This window comes from Wyeomyia smithii, chromosome 1, assembly GCF_029784165.1.
Source record: "Wyeomyia smithii strain HCP4-BCI-WySm-NY-G18 chromosome 1, ASM2978416v1, whole genome shotgun sequence".
Classification (NCBI taxonomy): domain Eukaryota; kingdom Metazoa; phylum Arthropoda; class Insecta; order Diptera; family Culicidae; genus Wyeomyia; species Wyeomyia smithii.
In genome coordinates this window covers 151,856,797-151,882,423 of record NC_073694.1, presented here as the reverse complement: position 1 = coordinate 151,882,423, position 25,627 = coordinate 151,856,797, and the positions used below count along the sequence as shown (strand labels likewise).

General features: G+C 39.4%; 1 protein-coding gene and 1 long non-coding RNA gene across 6 annotated transcripts in view; one reads left to right on the top strand and one right to left on the bottom strand.

The window, feature by feature from the left end:
• The window catches only part of LOC129729689 (AN1-type zinc finger protein 6), a 43,913-nt gene that overhangs the window by 3,988 nt on the left and 14,298 nt on the right, over positions 1-25,627 (bottom strand). For 4 of the 5 annotated variants that reach the window (XM_055688481.1, XM_055688570.1, XM_055688729.1 and 1 more), the window contains 2 exons: positions 12,329-13,154; positions 1,563-1,826 (listed from right to left, as the gene is read on the bottom strand). In XM_055688481.1, coding sequence (XP_055544456.1) covers positions 1,563-1,826; positions 12,329-12,427 — 363 coding nt within the window. In that variant the 5' untranslated portion in view covers positions 12,428-13,154. Of the gene's footprint in view, positions 1-1,562; positions 1,827-12,328; positions 13,155-24,671; positions 24,864-25,627 lie in introns of those variants that run through there. The other variant, XM_055688814.1, reaches the window with a different exon arrangement.
• LOC129730275 (uncharacterized) lies at positions 21,085-21,606 on the top strand. Its single transcript, XR_008728834.1, has 2 exons — positions 21,085-21,302; positions 21,375-21,606. It is a non-coding gene; the product is annotated as an uncharacterized LOC129730275 (long non-coding RNA).

Below are 25,627 nucleotides of genomic sequence, written 5' to 3'. Positions count from 1 at the left end.
TTGCATAAATAATTGTAAACATTCTTTGGCAAACTTGTAGATCAACTAATTCTAAGTAACTTTTTGGAAGACATTAAATTTGGCCTCCAAAAACAGTCTTTTCGCTCTATTTTTTCAATTCAAATTTAAAAACAAAGTTTTCTTCGGTAACTTTAATCAAAAATACGCCAATTTTGACGAAAAAACATTGTCGATATATTGTACAGATGAAGAGTTTTCACTTTTTCTATTTTAAAAATAGGCCCTTTTAAAATATTAATGTCTCCGTTTAGGGCAAACATAAATGATATTTTTTGGTATCATTTGAAAGAACAAATATTGTATAAATATTGTGAAGAAATACCGAAAGTTGCTTAAAATTAGTTGATCAACGACTGTGCCGATGAATGTATACATTTATTTCTGCAAATAAAAAAGTTAGTTTTTTTATTTGGTCGATTTCAGGAACACCCTAATTTTCATTTGCACAAAAAAAAATAGACTAAATATAAGAAACAAGTTCTAGAAAAAAAATTTTACTCTAAAACACAAAATCGCATCGAAAAACTCATGTCCGCCTGCATTGCCTTACTGTACCACTGTGCATTGTTGTTGAATTTCTGTGAGCGTGTGACATTCTCACACACGAAACTGAGTTTACTCAATTTTAGATTTAGTTGACTCAATTTCATACTTTCACAGAAAAAAATATGTTGTAGATCTCGTGCGTATATTGTTTGTATGTAAAACTAACGCCATTCCGGGTGTTAAATATTGATAATATAATAGATGTAGCTTATCGAGGCACGAAGAAGAAATATTCAAATAATCAGGCCACGACGTGTAAATGTAAACTAATCCCAAGCAGTGATGGAAATGAAACGAATATGATGCAATCATCGTTTAATCGGCAGTTTCCCATTCACCGGAAGTCATCATTTTACAATTCATAATGTTGTCTGAGGTCGATTTGTAGCTTTAGTGCATCATAACAATCCCGGAAATACCCATAATGAGTGTTATTTGGTCTTTTGCCACTGTTGTTTAGGAACCGGAAGTCGCCATATTGGATTTCAAAACGGCATTTGGAAATAATTTCTGGCCTCTGAGCATCCTTCTGGTTAAAGAAACACCCATATTTGGTTGTTTTTGGGTCATTTTCGGCAGTTCTCCAGTCACCAGAAGTCGCCATTTTACAACTCAAAATATTGCCGGAGGTCGACAAACGTACAAACCGTGGAACACCACCCATGGATTGCCTCATACATTGACGAAGTTAACTATTATAAAATATTCGGCCGAGTCCACTTCACAATAAAATGAGCATTTTTTTCAGTGTACCCATTAGGGTAATATTATTGTCAAAAGTTACTCTATTTCGCATGTCGTGTAGAACAAAATCAGAAGTGGCGCACCTAGCGGTCGAAAAGGTGACTAACGCTTCTGTCATTTTCAATTTGTCTTCATAATTTCACGTAAGTGAACTATATTGGTATTTAAGATATTTGGATCTGAAGATGTTTTAGCATAGGCAACTTTTTAAGGCCGAGGTAGAACTTAGGTTGAGGAACTTTAGTACTTACATCCTTATTTTCGGAACTAAAGAGCGCACTTTGGACTGTGGGTTGTGCGGTGTTTGTTACTGTGAGCGATGAGACTGAGGTGACATTTGCTACCGCGGACACTGAAGCCGCTGCAGCGGCTGCTGTGCTGGCAAAGCTCTGCGATGTGATAACGGTGCCAATGTTGGTGGAGGAAGCAGGAGAGGCGGCCGATTGAGGTGGTGGCGCATTGGAAGTTACTGGCGTGCTGCTAACTGGCGGTTGCTGCTTTTTTCTTAACGAATCCTGCAATAAGTGTGGAAACAAGAGCATATGTATCAATTAGTTTCTGTGTTAATTGCTTCAAAATTGAATAACGTGACAATGAGTGTCTACATCGGATACTAGAACTTGTTAACTTATTACTTTACTCTTGATATTAAAATAGTATGAATCAAATTCCTGCGGTTCGAGGATTCCACGAAGAATGTTCTTGTTTTTTGGCATTAATTTTGGGATGTTCGCATATGATACACTTATAATTGACGGAAATATATTTACATGTGAAAAGTAGACTCTATAAGATGTAGCAATCGTTCCACAAAAACTCAACACCAGGGAAACCAGATGTGCAGATTTGTCTGCAAAACGCAGATTTCTAGAGTTTGTGTGCAGATTTTTATTGATTCGCAGATATTTGCAGACTTTCAATAGTTTCCGCAGATTGTTGTCAGGATCTCCTCATATTTACGCAGATTGTTTCAAAATATGTGCAGATTTTTGCCTGCATAAGCTAAATTTTTTCGAATCACGGATAGATTTTTTTCAGATTTCAAGCAGATTTTTTCGGTTTTTCGAGCAGTTGCAGACATTTTTCAAAAACATCTGGCATCTCTGCTCAACACGTATCGTCGCGGGACAACGAAACAAGAAATATATACCTAACAACATATTTTTCATGTATTGAAAGAAAGTTTCCATTAAACTGCACTACCGATTTCAAAAGGAAATGATAATTTTCTCGTCTGCAGATACGTATTTCGATTCCTACATATCTCGACTACTTTGTGATAAGGTCGTATGTCTAAACGTGAACAAAACGAGTGAGATATGATTCGTGCTTGTGAAGTGCAAGGAATATAACTCACAGCCTTTAGGGGGTACGCGAAATAAAAATTGGCAATGGCGGACGAAGCAATTTTTCGTTATATTGTTTAGTTTGTTTTTCAATCTTGCTCTTAAAACATGGATGTACTGCCGTTTCAAGCATAACCATAGTTCAATTTGAAACCTGAACTAGACTACATAATGCGATCTACCACTACTCTCACCTTCTCTGCGAAGACAAACCAAGCCAGGGGGGATTGGAAGGGAATTGATTGGAAGGGAATTGATTTGGGAAGTGTTGCCAAGGAGTACGCGGTCAAAAAAAGACTGAGAACGGCTGCATTACATAATGGATCATTCAAAGATAAGGAAAAAGGGCAACTTGTTACTCTGTCTGAGAGAAACTGGGAATGTGGTTCATTCCATTATCCCCAAGGTATCAACAAACCCGTATTTCAAAGGTTTGGATGTGGGTCGAGATTTCATTTGCGTGACGTGTCGGCTTACGTCCAATCACTACAGATTTGACGCGCATCTCCGTCGTGTTGGGATCGGGGAAAGTGGTATTTGTGCCTGTGGTGAAGGTTATCACGACATAGAGCACGTTGTTTGGTCATGTCCTGTTCACCGTAGACAGCCAGCTGTTCCTATTCGTGGTGTCTTAACCTTCCCTACATGTCCCTTATATACGTTTTTCCGACATCCATCCGTACCCCAATTTAGTCCCATTCCTTTCCACCTACATCCAACTGAATGGTCAAACGTTTAGACCCCGGATTTGGAACCAACGACTACACCATGCACGACACCGTCAGGACCCGATGGATACAACCTTTCCGTGATATCCAGGGTGGCGACTTAATTCGTAATTCGCTGATATTCTCTGATGTTTCAAAACAACTTTCCTGACTTTTCAAATTGATTTTAAACTGATTTAATTTACGACTATCACACCTAAATCTCAAAACTGAAAAGGATCACGCTTGAACTGGTTACTGCTAAAACTCCCACCAGTAATTCATACATTTTAGCTTCACTTTGCTAGCTTGAATCTTGAACAAAAATATGTTTTCATTAAGAAACTCATCCAGTTTAATAAAATTGAAAATAATGATTACATTAGTCGAAAAAAGTTAAAGGAAATGGTGCTCTAAAGCTAAAACAGGATGTCCTTAGAAAAATTCTAGCTTTTGAACCATTCCTGTGATATTTTATGCCCCCAGTAAATGCAGAAGTGCATCAAAGGGCCGCAGAGTGATTGCTTTTACGGGAGAACTCAATTACTTCTCTGAAAAAAAAAATCTTTGCTAGGGGCACCAAAATTCACAGGAATGGTTGAAAAGCTATAATCTTCCATTTTTTCAGTTTAAGCTCAAGGGTAAAACCTGTGGTTGGGCGACATCCATAAATTACGTAACGCAAAAACCCCAAGGACCCCACCCCCCATATGCAACGAAACGTAACGCTATAGAAGAATTCGCTTGATAAAAATACTCGTTTTTTTGAAAGTCTCTTCGGAGATTTTTTGTTACGTAACGCTGAACTTACCTCTCCCCGTCCCCTGTGTAACAAATCGTAACGCTCAAGGGTATCCCCTATGAGCGTTACGTAATTTATAAATGTCGCCTTACCAGTGGTGTTACGGTCGATCAAAAAAAAAAGTTTGGACTTTTTTCTGCTTTTGAAAACTAACCACTGTTTTCTTTATTGCGTTATCCAGTTTCTGCTAAGACAGACTATAAGAGGTAATTTACAAACAAATGATAGTTTGTGTTGCTAACTTTTAGAGATACAGAGAAATTGCTCACAGAAATATGTTAATTTTCTAATGTACAAAAATAATATTCAAGTTATGACACAACTTTTAGTTGGTATTTTTAAAATATTATAAATATCGTTGCCTAATAGGATAGATCGCTAATTCGTCGTAATTGCCAATTTTCGTAATATCAAAGAGAAAACATTGAAAAATTATTCGATTTCATTTATCACAGCCAAAATGAAATTTATCTAGAACGAAATTGTATACGCTACAACGCAGAAACAAATGAACCAGCATGTCAAATGAAATGCCGTGAAATGCAAAAAGATATGAGTCTTCAACATCCAGTGTGCAGTTTGTTAAGGGGCCATCCACATACCACGTGGACAGCTTCGGGGGGGGGTGGGGGGGTGCTTGTGTAATGTCCACGGTCCTTACAAAAAAAAAGAATTTATATGGGCATTTGTCCACTGGGGGGGTAATAATCGTTAAAATTCTGCCCACGTGGTATGTGGATAGCCCCTAATGTATTCGATGGATAAGCCATAAACTGCGGGAATATTCAAGAGGAGGACAAAGCAGCAACCAAATTATGAACAATTTCTTATGAATATATACATCGTCATAAAAGGTAGAAGAAGAAATTTATCATTCATCATAAGCATTTCTTCAAATGTTTTTTTTTCTTTTTTTTAATGAAAGCTACGTGTTAAAAATACTTGTGCAAAAGAACATTTTCGTCTAAAACTATTTTTTTTTCATAGTGTCAATAATTTGAATAATCTTTCATTTATATTCATTCCAGTTGAGTTATAACCTATAGGCTACACGTCTGAAGTTATGTTGCAATCACTTGCGTGCATGGGTGGACAAGAGTCGTCATTTTGAATTTCGATATCAAAAAAATTCTCAAAGTTTTACTTATTTGCAGCCAAATCATAAAGTTGACTGTTGATTTTATATCCTTTGATCAATCACACAGTTATGTTACAATCACTTGCGTGCATGGGTGGACAAGAGTCGTCATTTTGAATTTCGATATCACAAAAATTCTCAAAGTTTTACTTATTTGCAGCCAAATCATAAAGTTGACTGTTGATTATATATCCTTTAATCAATCACACAACATTATTTGATAAACTTCGAGAGAGCCGAATCAAATTTCCAATTTATTTGAGCCTCTTTTGTGGCACGTCGTAGCCTTGTAAATGTTAATCGTTGGTAGCAGTATTTAAGAAAATTTAATACTCTTTCCAAATCTGTTAATATTTGGAAACTTTCAAATACACATAAGACGTTTTCTCGCGGGGGATAAGTAGCACGTAAAAAAACCGCGTGAATTCCAAAATCTGCCCTACGCGTAAATTCCGAAATCCGCATAGAAAACCGCGTGAAAAAAGTTTATTTGCTACAGGTTTTTGATACCGTACTGCACACGGAGTCCAAATTTCGATTATTATCGAATTTTCATGTACCTCTAATTTTTTTTCGCAGAAATGTTGCCAACTGGATAAGAATCAAGGATCGGAAAGTTAAAAAATATTTCATCGGCGATTTTTTGAAAAATTGAATTTATTTTTTAAAAAAAAAATTAGGATGTAACAATTTTTGTGGGAATGCAGGAAAAACGTACGGGAATTCAGAGAACAAGTTTGTCTCTATGCTTTCGTAGAGAAAATTTCCTTAATATTCAATCTTGGTCGGATTAGGTAAATAAATTCATTAAAAACGTTTTTCCTTTAAAAAATTCAAAGTTATTTATATTTAAGTATCTTTATTGTAGTCGTGGACGTGCACATCTCGATGCTTCAGACCTTGTTCACACTTAATTCATCTCGGCAAACTTCCCAATAGCTGATCGAGCTCGGCGAACTTTTTAACAAATATCAGTAATATATTTCGATGAAATTCAGCAAAGATATCGATTTACCGTGAACCAGCAAGTAATGACATCTAGTCTGCAGTAGTTTATGAAAATTCTACCGAAAATTTGTAAAACAGTTCGCTGAATTTATCAGCTGTTGAGTTCTCGGCAATAAAATCTAAGTGTGTTCGAAGAGGTGCTTCAGCAATAAGTAATTTGACAATAATTAGATCACATTCCACTTAACTTTGGACTTTCAGTACACCCCCAGATAACAACTTCCGCACAAAACTCTAGGATACTTTTCTATCATTTTCCTTATTCATAGGTAGAAAGTGAGAAAAGAGCATCTTCTTCCACGCCCATTCTCTTCGTAGATTTGTTTTTTTTTGAAGCACAAGGCGCAAACCAAATTCCTACACTTCTCGTGGCCAAGCTTCATGGTTTATTCGTAAAATATTTGAAATGAAGTGACATTGCACTATCCTCAAATGCATTGGTTGCTGTGATTTCCTATGGTTAAATTACAGACAAACAGAGGTACCTTGAAATTTATATTCATGGATCAAAATAACGGTCAATTCAAATGAGTTTCAATTACGCGGAATATTCCCGCCGCAGCGGAGGTGCACATCATCCCTTTTACCTTTGAACTCAGTAGACAGTCGCGTGCCGGGCTGCCAGAAACAGCAGAAAGGCTGAAAGTTTATCATTTGTGGGATATGTCCAGTAAGTGTCGCACAAATTAATCGGAACCACATTTTTTTAGAATTTTGTATGGAGTTATACGTCTGTTTGTCTGTGGTAAAATGACTGACTTAATTGTTAAATTTTTGAAATTTAATGACGCTGCACTACCCTCAAATGCACTGGTTGCTGCCTATTTTAATATGACTGACATTAGTGAAGTTAGTGGGATTTTTTTGTAGATTTGCGCAAAAAAATTAAAATCCAAATTTTTCAAAAAATCGCCGATGAAATATTTTTTATCTTCCCGATCCTTGCTACTTATCCAGTTGGCAACATTTCTGCGAAAAAAAAAATCAGAGGTACATGAAAATTCGATAATAATCGAAATTTTGACACCGTGCTGCATCCAGCTTAGAATACTTAAGCTATGATGTAACTTCTTGCACTAAAAAATCAACGAAAAATGAATTTTCTCCTCGATCTTAAAGGTTTAACATGTTGGTTATTCTATTTTTGTTGCAATTAAGTGCTATTTATAAAGATTCAAACATATTTTGTTTATTAAATTACCGAGAATTCAAAACTAGGCTTTGATTCAAATTCCGAACACTTCAATCAAAGATGACTAGAACAAGATCTCTGACTCTTGCAGAATTCATCGGACATGATTGTCGCTGCGCGTGAGCAAAAGTCGAACTAATTTATACACTGTTAATATGATGTACGACCGACTGGTTGGAAGGCCTCATATGCCCTATCTATAAGAAGGGTCATCGCTTGGATTGTGGCAACTAACGAGGCATAACGTTGCTCAACTCCGCATATAATGTGCTCTCCCGTATCCTGTTCTTCAGATTGAGACCGTTAACGGAATCATTTGTTGGCGAATACCAGGTTGGTTTTCGACAGGGGCGTTCCACGTTGGATCAAATTTTCACCGTGCGACAGATCCTCGATAAGTTCCGGGAGTACAACTTACCGACTCACCATCTGTTTGTGGACTCACCAGCTTACCGCCTAACCATCTGTTTGTGGACGAAACTAATTGAGCTGAGTCGTATGACACTGGAGGGATCAAAATCGTGCGTGCGGATAGCTGGCGAGACATCAGCCGCGTTTGTTGGATGAACTGAGGCAGGGGAATGCGCTCTCCAACTTACTGTTTAACATCGCTTTTGAGGGGAGCAAATGTGGAAAGAAACGGTACGATCATCACAAAATCTCACATGCTTCTTGGCTTTGCGGACGACATTGATATCATCGGTATCAACCGTAAGGCCGTGGAGGAGGCCTTCGTACCTTTTAAGAGAGAAGCAGCGAGATTGGGACTAGTCATTAACTCTGCCAAAACGAAGTACATGGTAGCTGGCAGAGAGCGTGGGAGTCCCCGTGGTATTGGTGCTGAGGTGGAGATAGATGGGGAACGATTTGAAGTGGTTGACGAATTCGTTTATCTTGGTACGCTTGTGACATGTGCCAACGATATGAGCCGTGAAGTAAAACAACGAGTTGCAGCTGCGAACAGGGCTTTCTACGGACTGCGTAACCAGCTAAGGTCCCGTAGTTCGCAAACTCGTACAAAACTAGCGCTGTATAGGACGCTGATACTCCCGGTGGCCCTTTACGGACATGAAGCATGGACGCTGAAGGAAGCTGATCGAAGAGTGCTCGGTGTTTTTGAGCGTAAAATTCTGCGATCGATACTTGCCGGTTAACTAGAAGATGGAGTGTGGCGCAGACGCATGAACCACGAGCTGCACCAGGTATACAAACATGCTGATATAGTGAAGGTAAAACAGCGGGGCAGGCTTCAGTGTGCTGGACATGTAGCCAGGATGCCTGACGAGCGAGCCGCCAAAACTATCTTCAGTAGAGAACCAGGAATAGGCCGTCGACCCCGTGGTAGGCCACGCACGCGGTGGTTGTGCGCGGTGGAATAAGATGCACGATCTGCTGGTGTACGAGGAGACTGGAGAGCGGCTGCCCAAGACAGAAGAAGCTGGACATCTCTGATTCGTTTGGCCCTAGACCGGTTAACAGTTCTCTAGCCAACAAAATAAAAGTAAAGTAAAGTAAGTAAGTAATATGATGTATACTTAACGTCAAAATCAACTGACGACAAGGCCAAAACATGACTGCTGAAAGGCGAAACAATTTTTTCAGTATGCATGTGGACTTTACGGTGCTGCCATCCGAAAAATGATAATAACGTGTAAGAATGTTTAGTTCTCAAACATGAAACTTTCCGGAAGAATCAAGAATTATCGGCGCATCATTTAAAATTAAGCGTACCATCAGACCTTCCTGATAACCGCTATGAGCACGCTCTACAGCCAAGTTTTCCACTCTTGCCTAGGTTAATGAAGTAAAAATCGGGTGCCCCGGTGAACTTGACCATATGCACAATGGTTCTGAAAACTGGTTTGCGACATATCAAACTTTTAGTTTTGGTAGAATGAGACCTGAAAATAAATTTAACCCCTCAATATAAACCCCCACCCTGACAGTCAACTTCACACTTTTCTTTCGTACTTTGAAGTGCAGAAAATATGGCAATATCTGACCAAACTGCTACACCTTTTTCATATACAATCCTGAACAGCTCAACGATCGATGACGAACTATGCACGATAAATCGGTTTTGCTCATAGTGACAATTTTATGAGTATTGAAGTCATCAGCAGCACTAAGCTTCGGGAGTCGGTCGTGTACAAAATGTATGAAAAATATGGAAGTTAGGTATCTTGTGCTAGTTATCTTTGCTTCAATGTTATCACTAAGAGATAGATAGCCAAACTGTCTTAACACTGACTGTCACTTTTTTCAACGCCTGCTGGTTCCCTGGAAGTGGTCCTACAGTGAAGAGCTATACATCACTGGGTAAAGAATATTCCTAGGAACGAAATGGTATATAATAACCATACTTTTGATTACTCTAGGTATATTTTTTTTCTTTTTTCATTTTTATTCCGAAGTGTTCGAAGTTTGAGACTGTTCTAAGTTTGAGTCAAAACGGTAACTAATAGTAGTGTTATTTCCACTTGCGAATCGAATATTCAGTAATTGAATTGAGTAACCTCATCCGACACTCTAAATAAGCGATTTGAACACGAAAAACCTATAAAATATACCACGTAAAAACCAACTTATCTAAAAAATATAAATGAATAAATAAATAAACGCTTAACCGCGTAAAACAGACCTTAGTGTAATTAGACGTGTACAAATACGAGTTGACGCCCTGTTGCAGTCATTAACCGTTACGTGCTCGGTACCCGGATACCCCTTTCCGACCGGGCCAATATCATTGCGTAGATAGAAGGTGACTTAAACAAAACCTTCTCTCTCGCTTTTCGAATGTCCTATTTATTGTTTTATTGCTCACAACGCTAGTGTCCACATCGCAGCTGCTACGAAAAATAAAAAACCGGAGCAAGCAAGTGTCTTTATACAGGAATTGCTTCGATTTAGGTTTTGCTATCCGTCATTTTTACCTACACAATTGTGTGGAAAGGGATACCCTCTCTGACTTAATAGCTTCAAAAAACAAGATTAGCCTCAACTCTACTAGCTAAAACTCATAGAATGCTCCTAACGAGTGGGAGCACTGGCGTAGTGTGGGGGTGGGTCACCCTCTAGGGGTTGACACCCATGAGGAAAATTTTCATACGTGTCACCTTCCAAAAGATGACATCCGTGAGATTAATTATCAATTAGATGGAGGTCGAGGTGGAACCCTCGAAAATTATGTAAATTTGCTCGTAGGAGTATAGTTTCAAGCAATTTTCCAAAAATAGGTAGATTTAGTGTAATGGAAAACAAGTGTGCTAACTCTCACAATTTTTGATAACAAGATGATTTCGTTGCAACCTAGTGGGGGTGACACGCAAATTTTCTGCCCCGTCACCCGGTCACGCTACGCCAATGAGTGGGAATAAACCATTTTTCATCATCGGACTGTTTACAACAGCAGGAGGGTCATAGATGAAGAAAAAAAAAACAGCAGGAGGGTCAAAGTCAAGGGTTCTGAATTTTTTACTTCATAACTGTTCGGAAGAAATGAAGATGAGTGCGGGTTGGGTTTGGGTTTGGTGAAAAAAAAAAATTCGGTTTCGTGTCGGGTTCGGGTTTGGATTTGAAAAGCCGATGCCCGACTATATCAAATAAGCATAATTATAAGATAATGATATCTAATATCATGCAACTGTAAAAATCACTAACATTTTAATACCATTCAAGGTTCAAAGTTTTGGGGCAGGCTCGAGTTGGTATGAAAAATCGACCCAAAAAAATTCACGAGTACAGGTCGGGTTCGGGTTTCACAAAAATAAAATTTTCGGGTTCGGGTTTGATCTAAAAAAAAGTTTCGGGTTCGAGTTTCAACCGAAAAAAAATTCGAATTCGGGAGGGTTACGTGTTTTAAAAACATCAAACCCGACCATCTCTACTGCTCAGCAGGTTTACTTAACCCATTAAAATAAAATGCCTCTAACTTTTTCAATTTTTGATCGATTTTGGATCTTCGCTCGTCAAAAGATTGGAAAATTTGACTACTTCTAGCATCCGGGATCGACAGGAGCCTGGGACCATAGAAATGGCCATTCCGGAGCAGATTCTCGATCTTGAACATGGTCCCGAAGTTCCGGATTTACTGTTAGTCTTGGAGCACACAATGATCGATTGTGGGCAGCAGCGAGACATTTCAGAGTCCCAAAAAAGTGTAGCTAAAATTCAGAGTGCTTCAGTTTGCAAGCGAGGTACCCCGAGTCTTTGAAAACTCTTCGGAGGTGACCACTATATGTTCCAACAAGACGGTGCACCAGCGCATACAGCGAACTTTGTTCAGGGCTGGTGTAGGGACAGTTTTACGCATTGTCTGGATAAAAATAAATTACCGCCAAGTTCCCCAAGATCATGACCATGATATTGCATGATGTCGAAGCTGATTAATAGATCTTTAACTTAGCACAGTTTGAAGCGGCCGCCTGCGAAAGCTTCGAGAAACATTTGCATTTGGTGAAGTTGACTATTTAGCACATCTGCTGTAGATGTTCACTATGAAAAGTACCTTTATATATGTTATATTTATATACCATTATGGAATTTTGATAAGATTGGCAGGTTGCGGTGGGCTGGACATGTCGTAAGGATGTCGAACGACAGCCCTGTAAAGATGGTTCTTGAGACCAATCCGTCATGGACGAGACGGAGAGGTGGATGTTGAAAAAGGCTCGTTACGTGAAAGTCAGAAGCAGATCTAAAAAGTATGACGGATTATATTTATTTTTCTTGGTTATATAAATTCAATGATTTTTCTTCCAAAATTCTCCACGACCATTTTCTTCTATGTATAATCTCGTACAACAAAACATCGACTTCACTTACCTTATAACATACTGAACATAATCCGTCCTGTGCAGGATTACCGTAGAATCCACAACCTGATCTACACATCGGCTGCATTGGATTCGACTCACGCTCCATTCTGTCTCCGGACTAACAAGTCTAGCAGGTATGCAATTTTGCCGTGGAACCGATGACAAATGCTCTGTCTACACAATACAAGAGGAAAATATCGAACGCGACAAATTCTTTCCTGTCTTCTTTTATTACTCCTATGTGGACCCAGCAAAAAGGGCAATGTGTCACTCTCAAGTTGTTGCTCTAGCCCAGTAGGTCAACGGCGAGCTATTTTGCCGGACCAGGAAACTACCGATGTTACACGATCACGGTTATACTCCTATTTAATTTAAGGATTCAGTTCACAAAATAAAAGCACTCAACTTTGCAAATCAAATCAAAAATAAACACATCAACCCCAACACTAAATTTTCACTGATTTTGGCTTCCTTCACGTCAAATGTCGCACCCTCTTTGCTAGAACGACAATATCTTTTTGAATGGAATCCGGATTTTTCGCTCGTCTCAGATACGCGTTGCAATTTCTAGTTCACTGTAAAACTTCGGTAACGACACTGTTGAAAATACAGAGCTTTGTTTGCTTGCAATTTCAATCAGAACTTTTCCTCACACTCACATGCGGTTTGCAAGATGATTTCCACACTCTTTTTTTCTGTTCGCCCGTATCTGTTTGCACTTTATTTTGATTTTGATCGGAAGATTCACTCTTACTCTGCTAGGTGGGATGCCGGAAATGGTTTACAGGAGTTTGCCGTCGAACTACCGAGGGCGATGTGTCTGCGTTTTGGATCTGTAAGGAAATAAATGATTGAAATGATCAGTGGAAAACTTGAACCAGAACATTCCTTCGCAACTAGAGAGAGAATTTATAAAAATAAATTTTGGGAGTTATCTGGTTTTAATTGAAAGCAACTTTTAGTTGTAAAAATAAATGGCATGTTTTTATCGTTTGGTAAGCAAAAAAGGTGCAGTTTCCAATTTTATTGCCAGGTACATCTGATTAAAACGCCAAATGCAATCCATTCGACACATTAACAAAAATTTGGAAAACCTAGAACAGATTAGGTCCCGTAATGAAACGATCAAAAATTTGACAACGGAATTCCTTAGGCCGATATTACACAGAGAGCGAATGAAAGCGTTCACGCGGCGAAAGATTTTGGGGTGTGTTTTGATGCGCGACATTTTTCATTGTTGATATTATTCCTCACATGAGAAATGACACATATCGCGCCTATGTATTACATAGGCCTTAAGCTGCTGCTATGATGTACGCGTAATGCATCACGAAGCGCGCACTACCATTATAGTGGAATGAACAGCCCTACTGAAGGCTGCACAATCAACTACAACCAGGCGAATACGCTTCGCGACGCCATATACTAGTGTACTGTGACAACAACCTCAGTCTAGCAACCGTCACCGTCGGCAACAGTGACAACACGATAACGTGTTGGCCACGACTCCACGAAGCACTGTTGACGAATCCACAGAGTGTGGACACGCGAGAGGTACATAAAACGAACGGATGAATGGAGAAGCAAGAAACACGTTGAGAAGCGACGCGAGACCTTCCTGGGTTATGTGCACAACGGTACAGAAGCAGAGACCAGGTGGGGTCAGTAGTCGAGCAGTGCGCGACGGCTGGTGGGTGGTAAGCTCATAACGAATGAGGTCACACAGTACGAAGCAAAAAAAACACTACTCACACGAACAGAGATGAATGGCGGAAGAAAAAGAATCGAATAAAAAGGTTGTGTGAGTGAGAAACAGAGACCGAGAGATAACTGTGGTTTCACTAACACTACTATGTTGAATCTCTGCACAAGAGGGATTTGCTCAGGAAAAAATATTTTTAAACCAACGATGAGTTCAGGGCAATGAATATCAAATCAGTCCGCAGCTGGTCTAGAGAATGTCTTACCCGTTTTTTAATTCTGAAATGTTTAATGATGATTTGAGTATAAACATTTATTTAGTATAATATGTAAAAAATGAGCAGCTGTTGCTGGTATGAGCAACCCATACTGCTTCCTGCACTTGAAGGTATGCTTTATATTCAATGTATGACGTATAGTAGTCATACTGTGCAAGAGAATAGCGTTCAATTTTCCAGTTCTCACTGCCTACGTATAGCGCCTCATCATCAAAAACTTTCGGAAACTAATGCTGACGATTCGAAGCGTGTATTAATTACAAATTCCTATAATTTTCAATTGATTTTAACTGTCAGTTTTCCATGTAAAATTTTTTTGCATGCTGTATTCATATGTTGTGGATGCTATTGTTACCAAGCCGAAGAATATGAATCATCCTTATCGGTCATGCTATCAAGTTATACTGCATGTTACATGACTCACACTATGCTCAGTAATTCCAGGAACAAAAGTGGAAGACAAATAAATACGTTTACGTGTTTCCAGAAAGTTGAACGGTAATCTTCAGATACATTATCCTAGAAGTTGTTTACTACCGTTAAGTACAGACAGGTCACGTTTCATAGGCGGAACTTTTATTATTGAACTGTGGGACATGTCAGCGTTTAGTATTGGTATCAATGTGCATGTCGCATATAAAACAAAAGCATGACAAACAAGAGTGTCAGACTTGAAATTAACAAAGAGACTTACATGTCACAAGTCAATTGTTAAATTGTTATGTTTCGTTGATCCGTATTGGGTAAAATATTTTCAGAACTTCACGCCTTAAGTGCATTCCAGTACAAGATGCCGTGGTGTTCGCTACGTCTTGTTTGGAGTTCGATTTTAGTTCAATATATACAGACGCCCACGATTTTTACATCAATCGTCAAAAAAGTTCGCAACTCTTGTATTGCATTGCTCTCTGACAGCATAATGGACAACGATATTTAAACATTTTTAACATTTAACAACAACATTTTAACATTTTACCATAATTTGAATTTATGGTAAAATTTTAAAATATAAAATGGGATATCGATCGTCTTCGGTAGTGGTTTTCTTCGGCAAGTTTTTGCACAAGACTGCTACAGAAAACCACTGGCGAAGACGTACATTTTTTTTTCTAATTTTTCAACTCAAAATGATTTATATTCACCTAGGTCTAACAGTAATAAAACCGAACTCGAGTTTTACCCCGCGTGAACAGCTTATCGTTAATTTTCAATCGGGCCAGAGGCAAAGCAACAACACTATCACTTCTCATATAACAGAAAACTCAAATATTGCTTTATTTTTTCATCCTTTACTCCATTCGTCGCTTGGATTCCAACAGATTCGTCTTCTTTTTTTTTTCAATTGGCAGCCAGCACTGCTGCTGTTGGTGAAACATTATTTGTCTACGGTTGCTATTCTCACCTCATATGACGTCGTCTCCTGCAGACTCCGCCGTTTTTTCAGCCCTAACCACAGTGGTATACACACAAAGCTATCAGCTTAACTTGGAATGTTCTCATCTACTGTGCCATAACTGGCGACAGCGACGCTGTCATTAATATTAGTGACTACAACAATTCTTCAATGATTTGTTTGCTCTGTCCAGCGTACCTCCCGTAGCTTATACTCAGTGCTTCTTGTCGCACACCTCGATCTACAGCAGCTCTAATGACTTGAAGCCGCCAGGGATGTTGACGTGCGGTTGCTCTTATTTGTCTTGTATTGCAGTCGCAATCAATCATGTGATCCGTCTACTATTTTTCAATTCTCTTCTGAAACGTCGTGTTTCATGTTCTTTGTTTTTTTTTTTTCGCGTTTTTGTTTTGAGATGGCCAGATATGGCTTTATGTAGCATTTGGAAACTATCAGAAAATTCATAATTATTGATAGATTATAGTCAACCAAATATGTTTCAAACTTTAATTCCTTAAGAAGAATGCAACAACAAACAACAAAATTTGATGAGAACTAATGTATATTAGTGCAAGTGTAGAGGTTATAAACGGATGTTTTCAATGCGTGCAATATTGTTGTAGATACGAAGCTTGAACGATTTGTTGACGTCAGTATTGACGCTTATTGCTCTGTTTGTGCCTCTTCAGCCAAACAGAGAAGAATAGATAAGTTATAACAATCGTAACTATTTTTCTTTGTTAGATGTAATATAATCTGAGTCAGCCGAAGATCGCGCTTGATTCGTTGAACAAAAATTAATCCGCATAACGAAATTCATAATTACCGTTATTTTCACCTATTAACGGCAAGACCCTCGTCCGATAACTACCACACGTACAACATTGTGCGGCGATAAAACTTAGTGTTCACATCAATATTTGCAAGTAGTATGTTACATAACACTGAGTAACCAACCGAACGAGCGTCCAACCGTTCAAATGGCGCGCTACAATTAGTGATTCATAACACAGTTGAAAACAATACGATTTATACATCAATGGAAAATGCGGAAGACATGGACAGGCAGAGCTACCGTGAGACCCACAAGCAATGATGTTCTTCGATGAGATGAAGAGTTTGTTTGCGCTCTGGCAATTATTTATGAGCAGAACTCTTTTTTTTCTTAATTTATCTTAAGATATTGCCTTGGTGCTAACTAAAACTCCGAACTCGACCTTCTTTCTATTATACAGACTTCGCGACCAACAGTTTCATGTACACATATGATTCATGATGATGCTAGGTACTTTGAAACATATGTTATGCATAGCTGGATCTAGGGGGAGGCCAGCGGGCCATTACCCCGGGCCCCCACAAAATTTCACTTCCAACAAAAAATTTAGCGACACTTAAAAAAAACTGGAATTTAGACGAAACTAACACAATCCTTTGCTTATATCCTTTGCTTAACTTTTATTTTTGGACAGGTCCCTTATTGAAATTTTGACAACTGAAAAGGGGCTTCGACATATTACTTGGCCCCCGGGCCTCCACAACTCTTAACCCTCTTGTGCCCAGTGCTGCCTTTGGACGGTCTTCAGTCAAACCTCTAAAAAGCTTCAATAAGAACTTAAAAATGTTCATAAAGCTTTATAGTGATTATTTCGAAGTCCGTCTAAAAATTAATTTGGGCACTATAGGGTTAATCTGGGCCTGATGATATGGTATATGTTATGGTAGGAACGATATATGTGTTCCATCTACAAAAAAGGGCGACAACTTGGATTGCTGCAACTACCGTGCAATCACGCTGCTGAATACCGCCAGCAAGGTACTCTCGCAAATACTATGCCGTCGACTATCACCGTTAGCGAGGGAATCTGTGGGACAATACCAAGTGGGATTTATAGGTACATGCGCGTCCTACAGATATGCCGTGAATATAATATGCCCACACATCATTTGTTTATCGATTTTAAATCGGCGTACGACACAATCGATCGAGCTATGGCAGATTATGCACGATTACGGTTTCCCGGATAAACTGACACGGTTGGTCAAGTCGACGATGGATCGTGGGATGTGCGTATTTCGAATTTCGGGGACACTCTCGAGGCTCCTCGAGTTTCGAAGAGGGCTACGGTATGGTGATGGATTTAAAAAAAAACAGCAAAGCCTTGGTGCTACATTCCAATTCGGAACTTAACCTTCTGTTTGTTATACACAGACTTCGCAGCCAACTGTTTAGTGTGCAGGACAATTGCGGGGCTAGTGCTACGATCCTACTGACACTCACTCTCTCCCGAGCCGAGACTCGAACCTACGACGACTGGCTTGTTAGGCCAGCATCGTACCTCGAGACCATCTTGGAGGTGATGGATTATCGTGTTACTATTCAACTTCGCTTTGGAAGATGTGATACGTAGGGCTGGTATCGACACGAGTGGCACAATATTTGAAGGTCTTCAGCTCTTTGGCTTCGCCGATGTCATTGAAATTGTAGAACGAACTTTTGAGAAGATGACGGACGTGTACATCAGACTACTGGCTGGAAACGGACGAATTGGGCTGGCCAAAAACGCATTGAGGAATAAGTACATGGAGAGGAAGAGGTTCCAAAGAATACAGTATCAATTCCACACCACGAATTCATATTAGCGGTGAAGAAATCGAGGTGGTAGACGAGTTCGTGTACCTGGGACTGCTGACAACAACACCAGCAAAGACATTTGTCGAAGCCTTATGGCAGGAAATCGTGCCTGCTTTGGACTTTTAAGGACGCTCCGCTCGAATGAAATCCGCCGCCGCACGAAGTTGACCGTCTTCAAAACACTGATCAGACCGGTAGTTCTCTACGGCCACGAAAACTGGACCCTGCTCGAGGAGGACCGACGCGTCGGTCCTTGGGGTTTTCGAACGGAAGGTGCTGCGTACCATTTGTGGTGGAATGCAGATGGAGGATGGATCATGGCGGAGGCAGAAAAACGAGTTGCTCCGCCTGCTGGGAGAACCACTCATCGTTCAAAAGGGGAAAATCGGGAGACTACGATGGGCTGGGCATGTCGTAAGTATGCGGGACGACAACTTGGTGAAAAAGGTTCTTGATAACGACCAGACTGGAACGAGGTGGCGGGGCGCGCAGCGAGCAAGGTGGCTCGATCAAGTGGAAGACGGGGCCTTCGCCGACGACATGGCTGACGAGCTGCAGCCATGGACCGAATTGAATGAAGACGACATCGAGCAGCAAGGGATACTTCGGAGTTGACTGGTAAGGTAAGTGAGATAACGATATAAACAATGTGTGTTTAAGAAAGAGAGAGTATATAGTGTATTGTGTTTAAACGGAGATAATTGCAATATTATTTTTATCGATAGCAAAATATACTTCAAAATGTTTATGGTAATGCAATTTTTTTATTGTGGAAGAAGAGAAAATTAACCTAGAGTGATCCCTTTTTCTAAACTGCTATTAGATACTAGAAAAATTGTTAGAATAGCTTCACACCCGCTAGCAGGTGAGGCTTCAAAAGAATACAAGAAATTGTCTCATGAAAACCAAATATTCGAACATCTTTGGTAGAATATGATGGACCCAATACAATATATTTTTTCCACCATTTTTGAATTTCAACATCTTGGTTTAGATTGGTTTTCAAATTAATGAGACAAATTCTAGATGTAAAACTAACAATTTTTTTAAAGATTTGTTGACTAAACGTAACCACAGATAATTTTCTAATAATAACAATTTGGTGTATGATCAATTGGTTTTTGTCGGAGCAATAAACAATATCGCACGCAAGCCTGGGGGGCTTATGCGGTCTCGATCAACTAGATTAGTTGAGAGAATTCGTTATCGATATTGTTTTTTGGCACATTTTGCATGTGTAGGATAAGTACAACGATACACCGTGCCCCAGTGCTGAGTCGAGAAAATTTCCAGCTCGAAAAGATCCTCGACCTGATCGGGAATCGAACCCGATGTCACAACCGTGTGGGAGAGCTAGCCGACCGACATCGCTAACCACAGAACCACGGGGACCTGACCGAACCTGTCGGAGCAACAAGTAATAACATATCCATGGTTATCAGGTAGCCGAGGGCTGGAAGTCTCAGAAATAAACACAAAAAACATTTATTACTCCGCCTGAGAAACTTTGAATAATAGTTACATTTGGTTTACTTTTCACTCGTTTACCAATTAGTTGAGCACATATCGGTTCGAGCTTCGGCATGAGTGCGGACCCATTCAATAACACTTTATGTGGTGTTGTTATTCAGTTGTTCAACTATGAGCCATCAAATCCATGGGCACTGAAGCGGAGGCTTTTCCTCAAAGTAGCGGGCCATCCATTATTACTGGGCAGGCCTTGAAATAGAACCACTCGGTTTACCAGTCAGCCGGTCAGTCAGTCGAGCAGGTATGTTCTTTCTATACGGTGGTAATTGCTTTCTTTCAAGTAAATGTGTGGTCGTAACCATGAGCGTAAACCACCGAAGACGTGAGAGCAGTAAAGGGCCACTTCACTTTCAAGCGAACGCTATTCGAATTCAATTATAGGCAAGGATGTGAGTTATTACTGCAGTGAATTGACGCACGGCAAAAGCAGCACGAAAGTTTGCTGGATGAAATAAATTAATATCCTGGTGGAAATCATTGCCCTTACAGTTTAATATAATTCCTAGGCCGAACAACATACACTGGAGTGAGTTTTTACACGTTTTTACGCGTTTATTGAAATATATCCAATTTTTGACGTTGATTTTTGGAATTTGTGTTATAGTTACGCGAAGCGCATTACCTGCATAAAAAGCGGACCCCAGTGTATATTTGAATGTTATACAATATCTTTATTCTTGTTTATGGCTGTATCTATCTGCTACGTTCGTACGAAAAGAGATTCGAACGAATTGAATTAAAGTACTGGCATGTCGAGTGAACCGAATGGAAGAACGAATGCGAACGAAAATACGAGTTTTCGACAATTTTGTTCTTGAACGCAATACAGATAAAGTATTACGAGCGAACAAAAAAAAACTACACAATAATAACGAAAAGTTTTTTTTCAAATTTCGATACTTGAAAACACAAATTTTTCAGTTTTTTGTTTACAACGTAACCATCGATGCAGACTAGCACGCAAACCAATGCCGTCCTTCAAAATAACTTTCATTTTTCTGTCATCTTTTCGGTTATTTGCACTTTTGTTTCGCGATCCATCGTGGTATGGTTCCGCAATTGCGCGTTATTGTGAAAAATAGATCACATGGTAGATGGTCGCGTCTACTACATGAGCAGAGCTTAACTACGAAGAAACGCGAGAGAAGGGGAAAAAGAGAAGAGCAATAAACGCACTTCAAGCATATAAATAAATAGAAGCAACAACTGGCACGAAGACGCGTCGTGATTTGTGAGGGCGAAGGTGGTGCGGAGAAAAAAAAAGAATGTAGGCCGAAAGCTTTTAACCTCAATTCAAACCTGTCGATACGGTTTTGGTTGATACTGTCTTGGTGTGACACTGCACGCAGTCGTGTGCAACATTATCAACAATTCTATGTATTCCTGATACCTTGATGCAGCGAGATTTCGAGTGTTCGTTGATGTATATTTAGTTATTTTTCCGTGGGTAACTGAAAAGAATCCACATGCTGCTTCCACTACAAGTCTTAATTAATTTTTTCATTTATTTTATATCAAGCTATATCGTGAGAGCAACAAAAGCATCCTTGGACAAATTGTACATAACGCACACAGGAATAAAATACCGGATAATATGTTTATCTTCTCTTGTCGTATCAGACGAACAGCTGGAACTCTAAAACTGATGATTCACAACAGTAGCTACTACTACTTCTCTTCGACGTCATTTAACCAAAGTGCGTAGTTGTTTAGCAATGTTCGCACCAAGAAACGTAAACAAATATACATATTGTAAAATTTGCGTAGTTGGAAATACTAATTCACTTGTGCAATGTTCTGTTCAGCGGTGATGTTTTGTGTGGCCAACAAAAAATGTAAAATTGTATAAAGCCACACCACAGAGAGCTAAGGAACGATGGTTTTAAAATAGCCGCTGCTCTGGTTGACTTTTGGTGACATTGAATAAAGTGTAGCAAGGAGAAATTTGAACATATTTAAATCTTTCGTATCTTTCAAGAAATACACAGCATTAAGCGGATAACTCTACAGCTCAACTTTAATGGAAATGTACTTGATCAGCTTTAAAAGCTGCGAATCTGATTTTAGAAACACAAAATTCAATGGTCGCTGGTTATTGCTTCCCAGACGAATTCTCACAAAGAAAACAAAGCTAACTAGTTCTCACAAGAAAGTGAAAACAATGGGAAATGCAGACAACAATATAGATCACAACAATTGAAAACAGAAGTCCTCTTCGCATAGAACAGCAACCGCAACAAGGGGGACTAAACTGACAGAACCAACCAGCAACGTATCTACTTCTCACGCCGCACGGTTTCGTGTTGCACTAAAATACGTCAAATAGGAAACATTTGTATAGTCAAGAGACGTTAACGTTTTCTCAGATCAATTTCAGCGGAATTTAAATTGGACGCTTCAGTTCAGTTGCAGCGTCAAAATAACAACATGAGTCAAAAACGCTGAGCATAATTTTAGCAAAAAGATCAAGAATTGTCTTGTCGCATAATAGTTTTAACTGCCCCAAATTGCGGAAATATATACAACTTTGCCTTGGTAATAATATGTTCTCTTTTAACCACGGTGAATAGAACCTGTTTTGTGGTCGGGCGGGTTCGAAATGGCCACCAGTGGCATAAAACCGACATACTGTTTGTCTGTTTAGAGGAAATAATACTTCCAAATTTTCATTCATCAACTTATTCTTTATTATTATTATTATAATAATAATTATTATTATTATTGCGAATGTAAAACATTAAATAGGTTATAAACCTAATTTCAGATTCCAGTCTAATTTGAATAATCAAACAAAACCTCTGTCAATGATAAAACTGATTATATGTACTACATTCATGCACATCAAGAAAAACGAAAGCACACATACAGGTTTTCGGCTATCAATTTAATCTGTCGGTTTAATGTCCGGTTTTACCCCACAAGTACCATTCTTTAACTGCAACTAGCGCGGTGTTTGTTTATTCGATTTAAAAACGTTTTTTTTGCGGTGAAGCAGCACAGGCTGGTTCAAAATAATCGATGTACTAAGCAAAATGTAAATTAAATAAAAGTAGATGAAAAAAAATCGTTTTCGTAGCAAATGGCCATCCTCTGATTCAATCCGCCCCCTCCCAGCAGGTTTTTTGAGGCATTGAGCCTAAATCCATTAACTAAAAGCAATACTAGTAAATATTACCTAAATGTAAAATGCCGTGCTACCACTGCCAGCCATAACTAGCATCATAAGTTGTCGAACTGTTTAGAACGACTGTTGTCAATATAATCTCTCCCAGCTGGTCTTGAGGTAGAATGCTGGCCTAATAAGCCAGTCGTCGTATGTTCGAATCCCGGCTCGGGAGAGACTGTTAGTGGCAGTAGGATCGTGACACTAGCCCCGCAATTGTCCTTGTACACTCAACAGTCGGCTGCAAAGTCTGTGTATTGTAAAACAGAAGGTCGAGTTACGATACGACGTCGAGTTACACAGAACCAATCTTGTACACATCTGCAAACAAGGAAAGTGTGATTCAAACTCTTTTTCCTTATATATGCTCTCTTCTTTTTCAGTTTTCCGCCATTTTTCCGTGCGGGAGAATTCGCGTATGAAGCAACTGACTTCGCAAAAGCAGAAATAACCATATATTGGCAAAACGGAACAATAAGCTATGGTCAGACAACAAACCAAACCAACATGACGGTAATGCTACGGATGACGATGCACACACTCGCATACTATACTCAACACGGAGAGCCTTGCCAAGGCCAACGACCTTGAATTGTACTGCTCTATATGAGGTTACATGCCGTCCACTATTCAACAATTTTTAGGTTCGAATACACCTGGAGCGGCAGACAGGGAGTGGCGTACTCGATTTTCATAATGCATAAAATATTCTAATGATTTTTATACTAATAAAATGCGATTTTTTATTGTCTTCTTGTACATTCGACATAACGAACGCGCACAAGTTCACTATACAATCAGCGATTTTAATTTCCGTATTACCCTACGTGCGTGTTTATCCAGCAAGTAAATTCCTGCAGACTACAAACTGCTCGAAGAACCATGAGCGAGGGAGCCATGAAATTCAGCACCAGTAGAATGACCGACTGATGGAGAGAAACTTCGGCGAAAGAAGAACGACCGATATACACGTTGCGGTTGGTTTTCCCTCAACTGCGTGTGTTTAGCAGAGCAATACGACGTCGACGACGATGTCGACGGGAATACGTATAGTTGAATGACCTACGCGTATGCTGTTAATGCTATTGCCGCCCCTTTATACCGATCCCGCATGCTTGCTCCCTGCTACTGACTCCCAGTGATGTTTGATAGATTGGTAAAACCGACGGCTGTGTGTTACACTCTAAAAATGTGACACGTCTCCCTAAGTTTAACCAGGAATTGTTTTCTATATCATGGATTTGGATTTACTAAGATTATTTTGAAGTAAACATATTTTTGCAAGCTGCCAGGGAAAAAGACTTTCAACTATTGGGAATTACGCATAGTACATAACCTCAGTCAACATATAGTACGACCTTGGTAAACCAACGGCCAAATTCCGATGTTCATGTTTTAACATTTAACTGATTATAATGGTTTCAACAGAATTCAAGGAATAAAAACTGGTCTTTTGCAGAACATTACATTTTTGAAAAGAATGAGAAAGTATAACAAAAATAACATTTTTTTTTTCGTCAAGTAAAATCTAAAATAAGCCAAATCGAAAGGCAGGCATTGATGAAACATGCCGAACGTCGCATTGAGCGTTCGACAACCGTCCAGATATGTGGTGCTTGGAAAACAATTGATCAGGGTAAATATAGCCCTTACCACATCATCTATATGACGCATGTTGGTCGAAACATTTCTTATCTCCACGAAAATGACGTTAGTATTTTTAGGACTTAAGCGATTTTCAATGCGGGTTTTATCACTGCTGCGTTGCGTACAAAGCCGGTGCACTTTATATCCGTAAAAATCAACTTTTGTGGTTCACACTGCTGAAAATCGGCGATAACCGTTTCGAACTGTGATAAGATAGTTAACCTTTATCAACTTTTCCTTCAAACATGCTTACTTAGCCTTAATACTATATTCAAAGCTCGCTTCAACTGCGCTGTAGAGGCACATACACTACACATACACAAACGTTTGATTAGCGACTGGATATTATGGTTGTTTCCTGTTCAGTCAGAATCCGCAGACAGAACCAGTGTATTGTACAAAAGATGCTTCCCTCCCACTAAATATAACTCCACTTTTGCGCTTCACGTCGTTCGTTGTTCTATGCATCTTCCTCGAAACCACAAGCATCAGCCGTGTGCCATCGGACAGCCTGCCAGCAAGCAAATGGATAATTTTTGTTGCCTTTTTGCTTCTCTGAAATTCCACTTAATGTGTAAAAAGTTTTCTTTATGATTTCTTCGATTTAATTTCTTCTTTCAATGAACTTCTTCTGCGCTGTGCTCTTTCGCTGTATACTGTGTATTAACTTCTTTTTCTTCATTCGTCTGTATACAGTTTTTGTGTGACTGATGGTGGCTTGTCTAGTGGTGTGTTAGATGAATCAACGTATTACTCCCAGACTCACACAACAAGCAAACCAGCCGAATCATGCAAAAGCAAACTGCAGTTTTTATTATGCTTGAACTCTCGGCTTACGATCGCCATCCACACATACATCTCGTAAAGTCTACATGTGCCGTACAGCTTGTGCAACTCACACAACGTGAGTCAATATCGCCAAGGCAGCCACACTCACGCTAAATTAAAGCTTCGCTCAATTG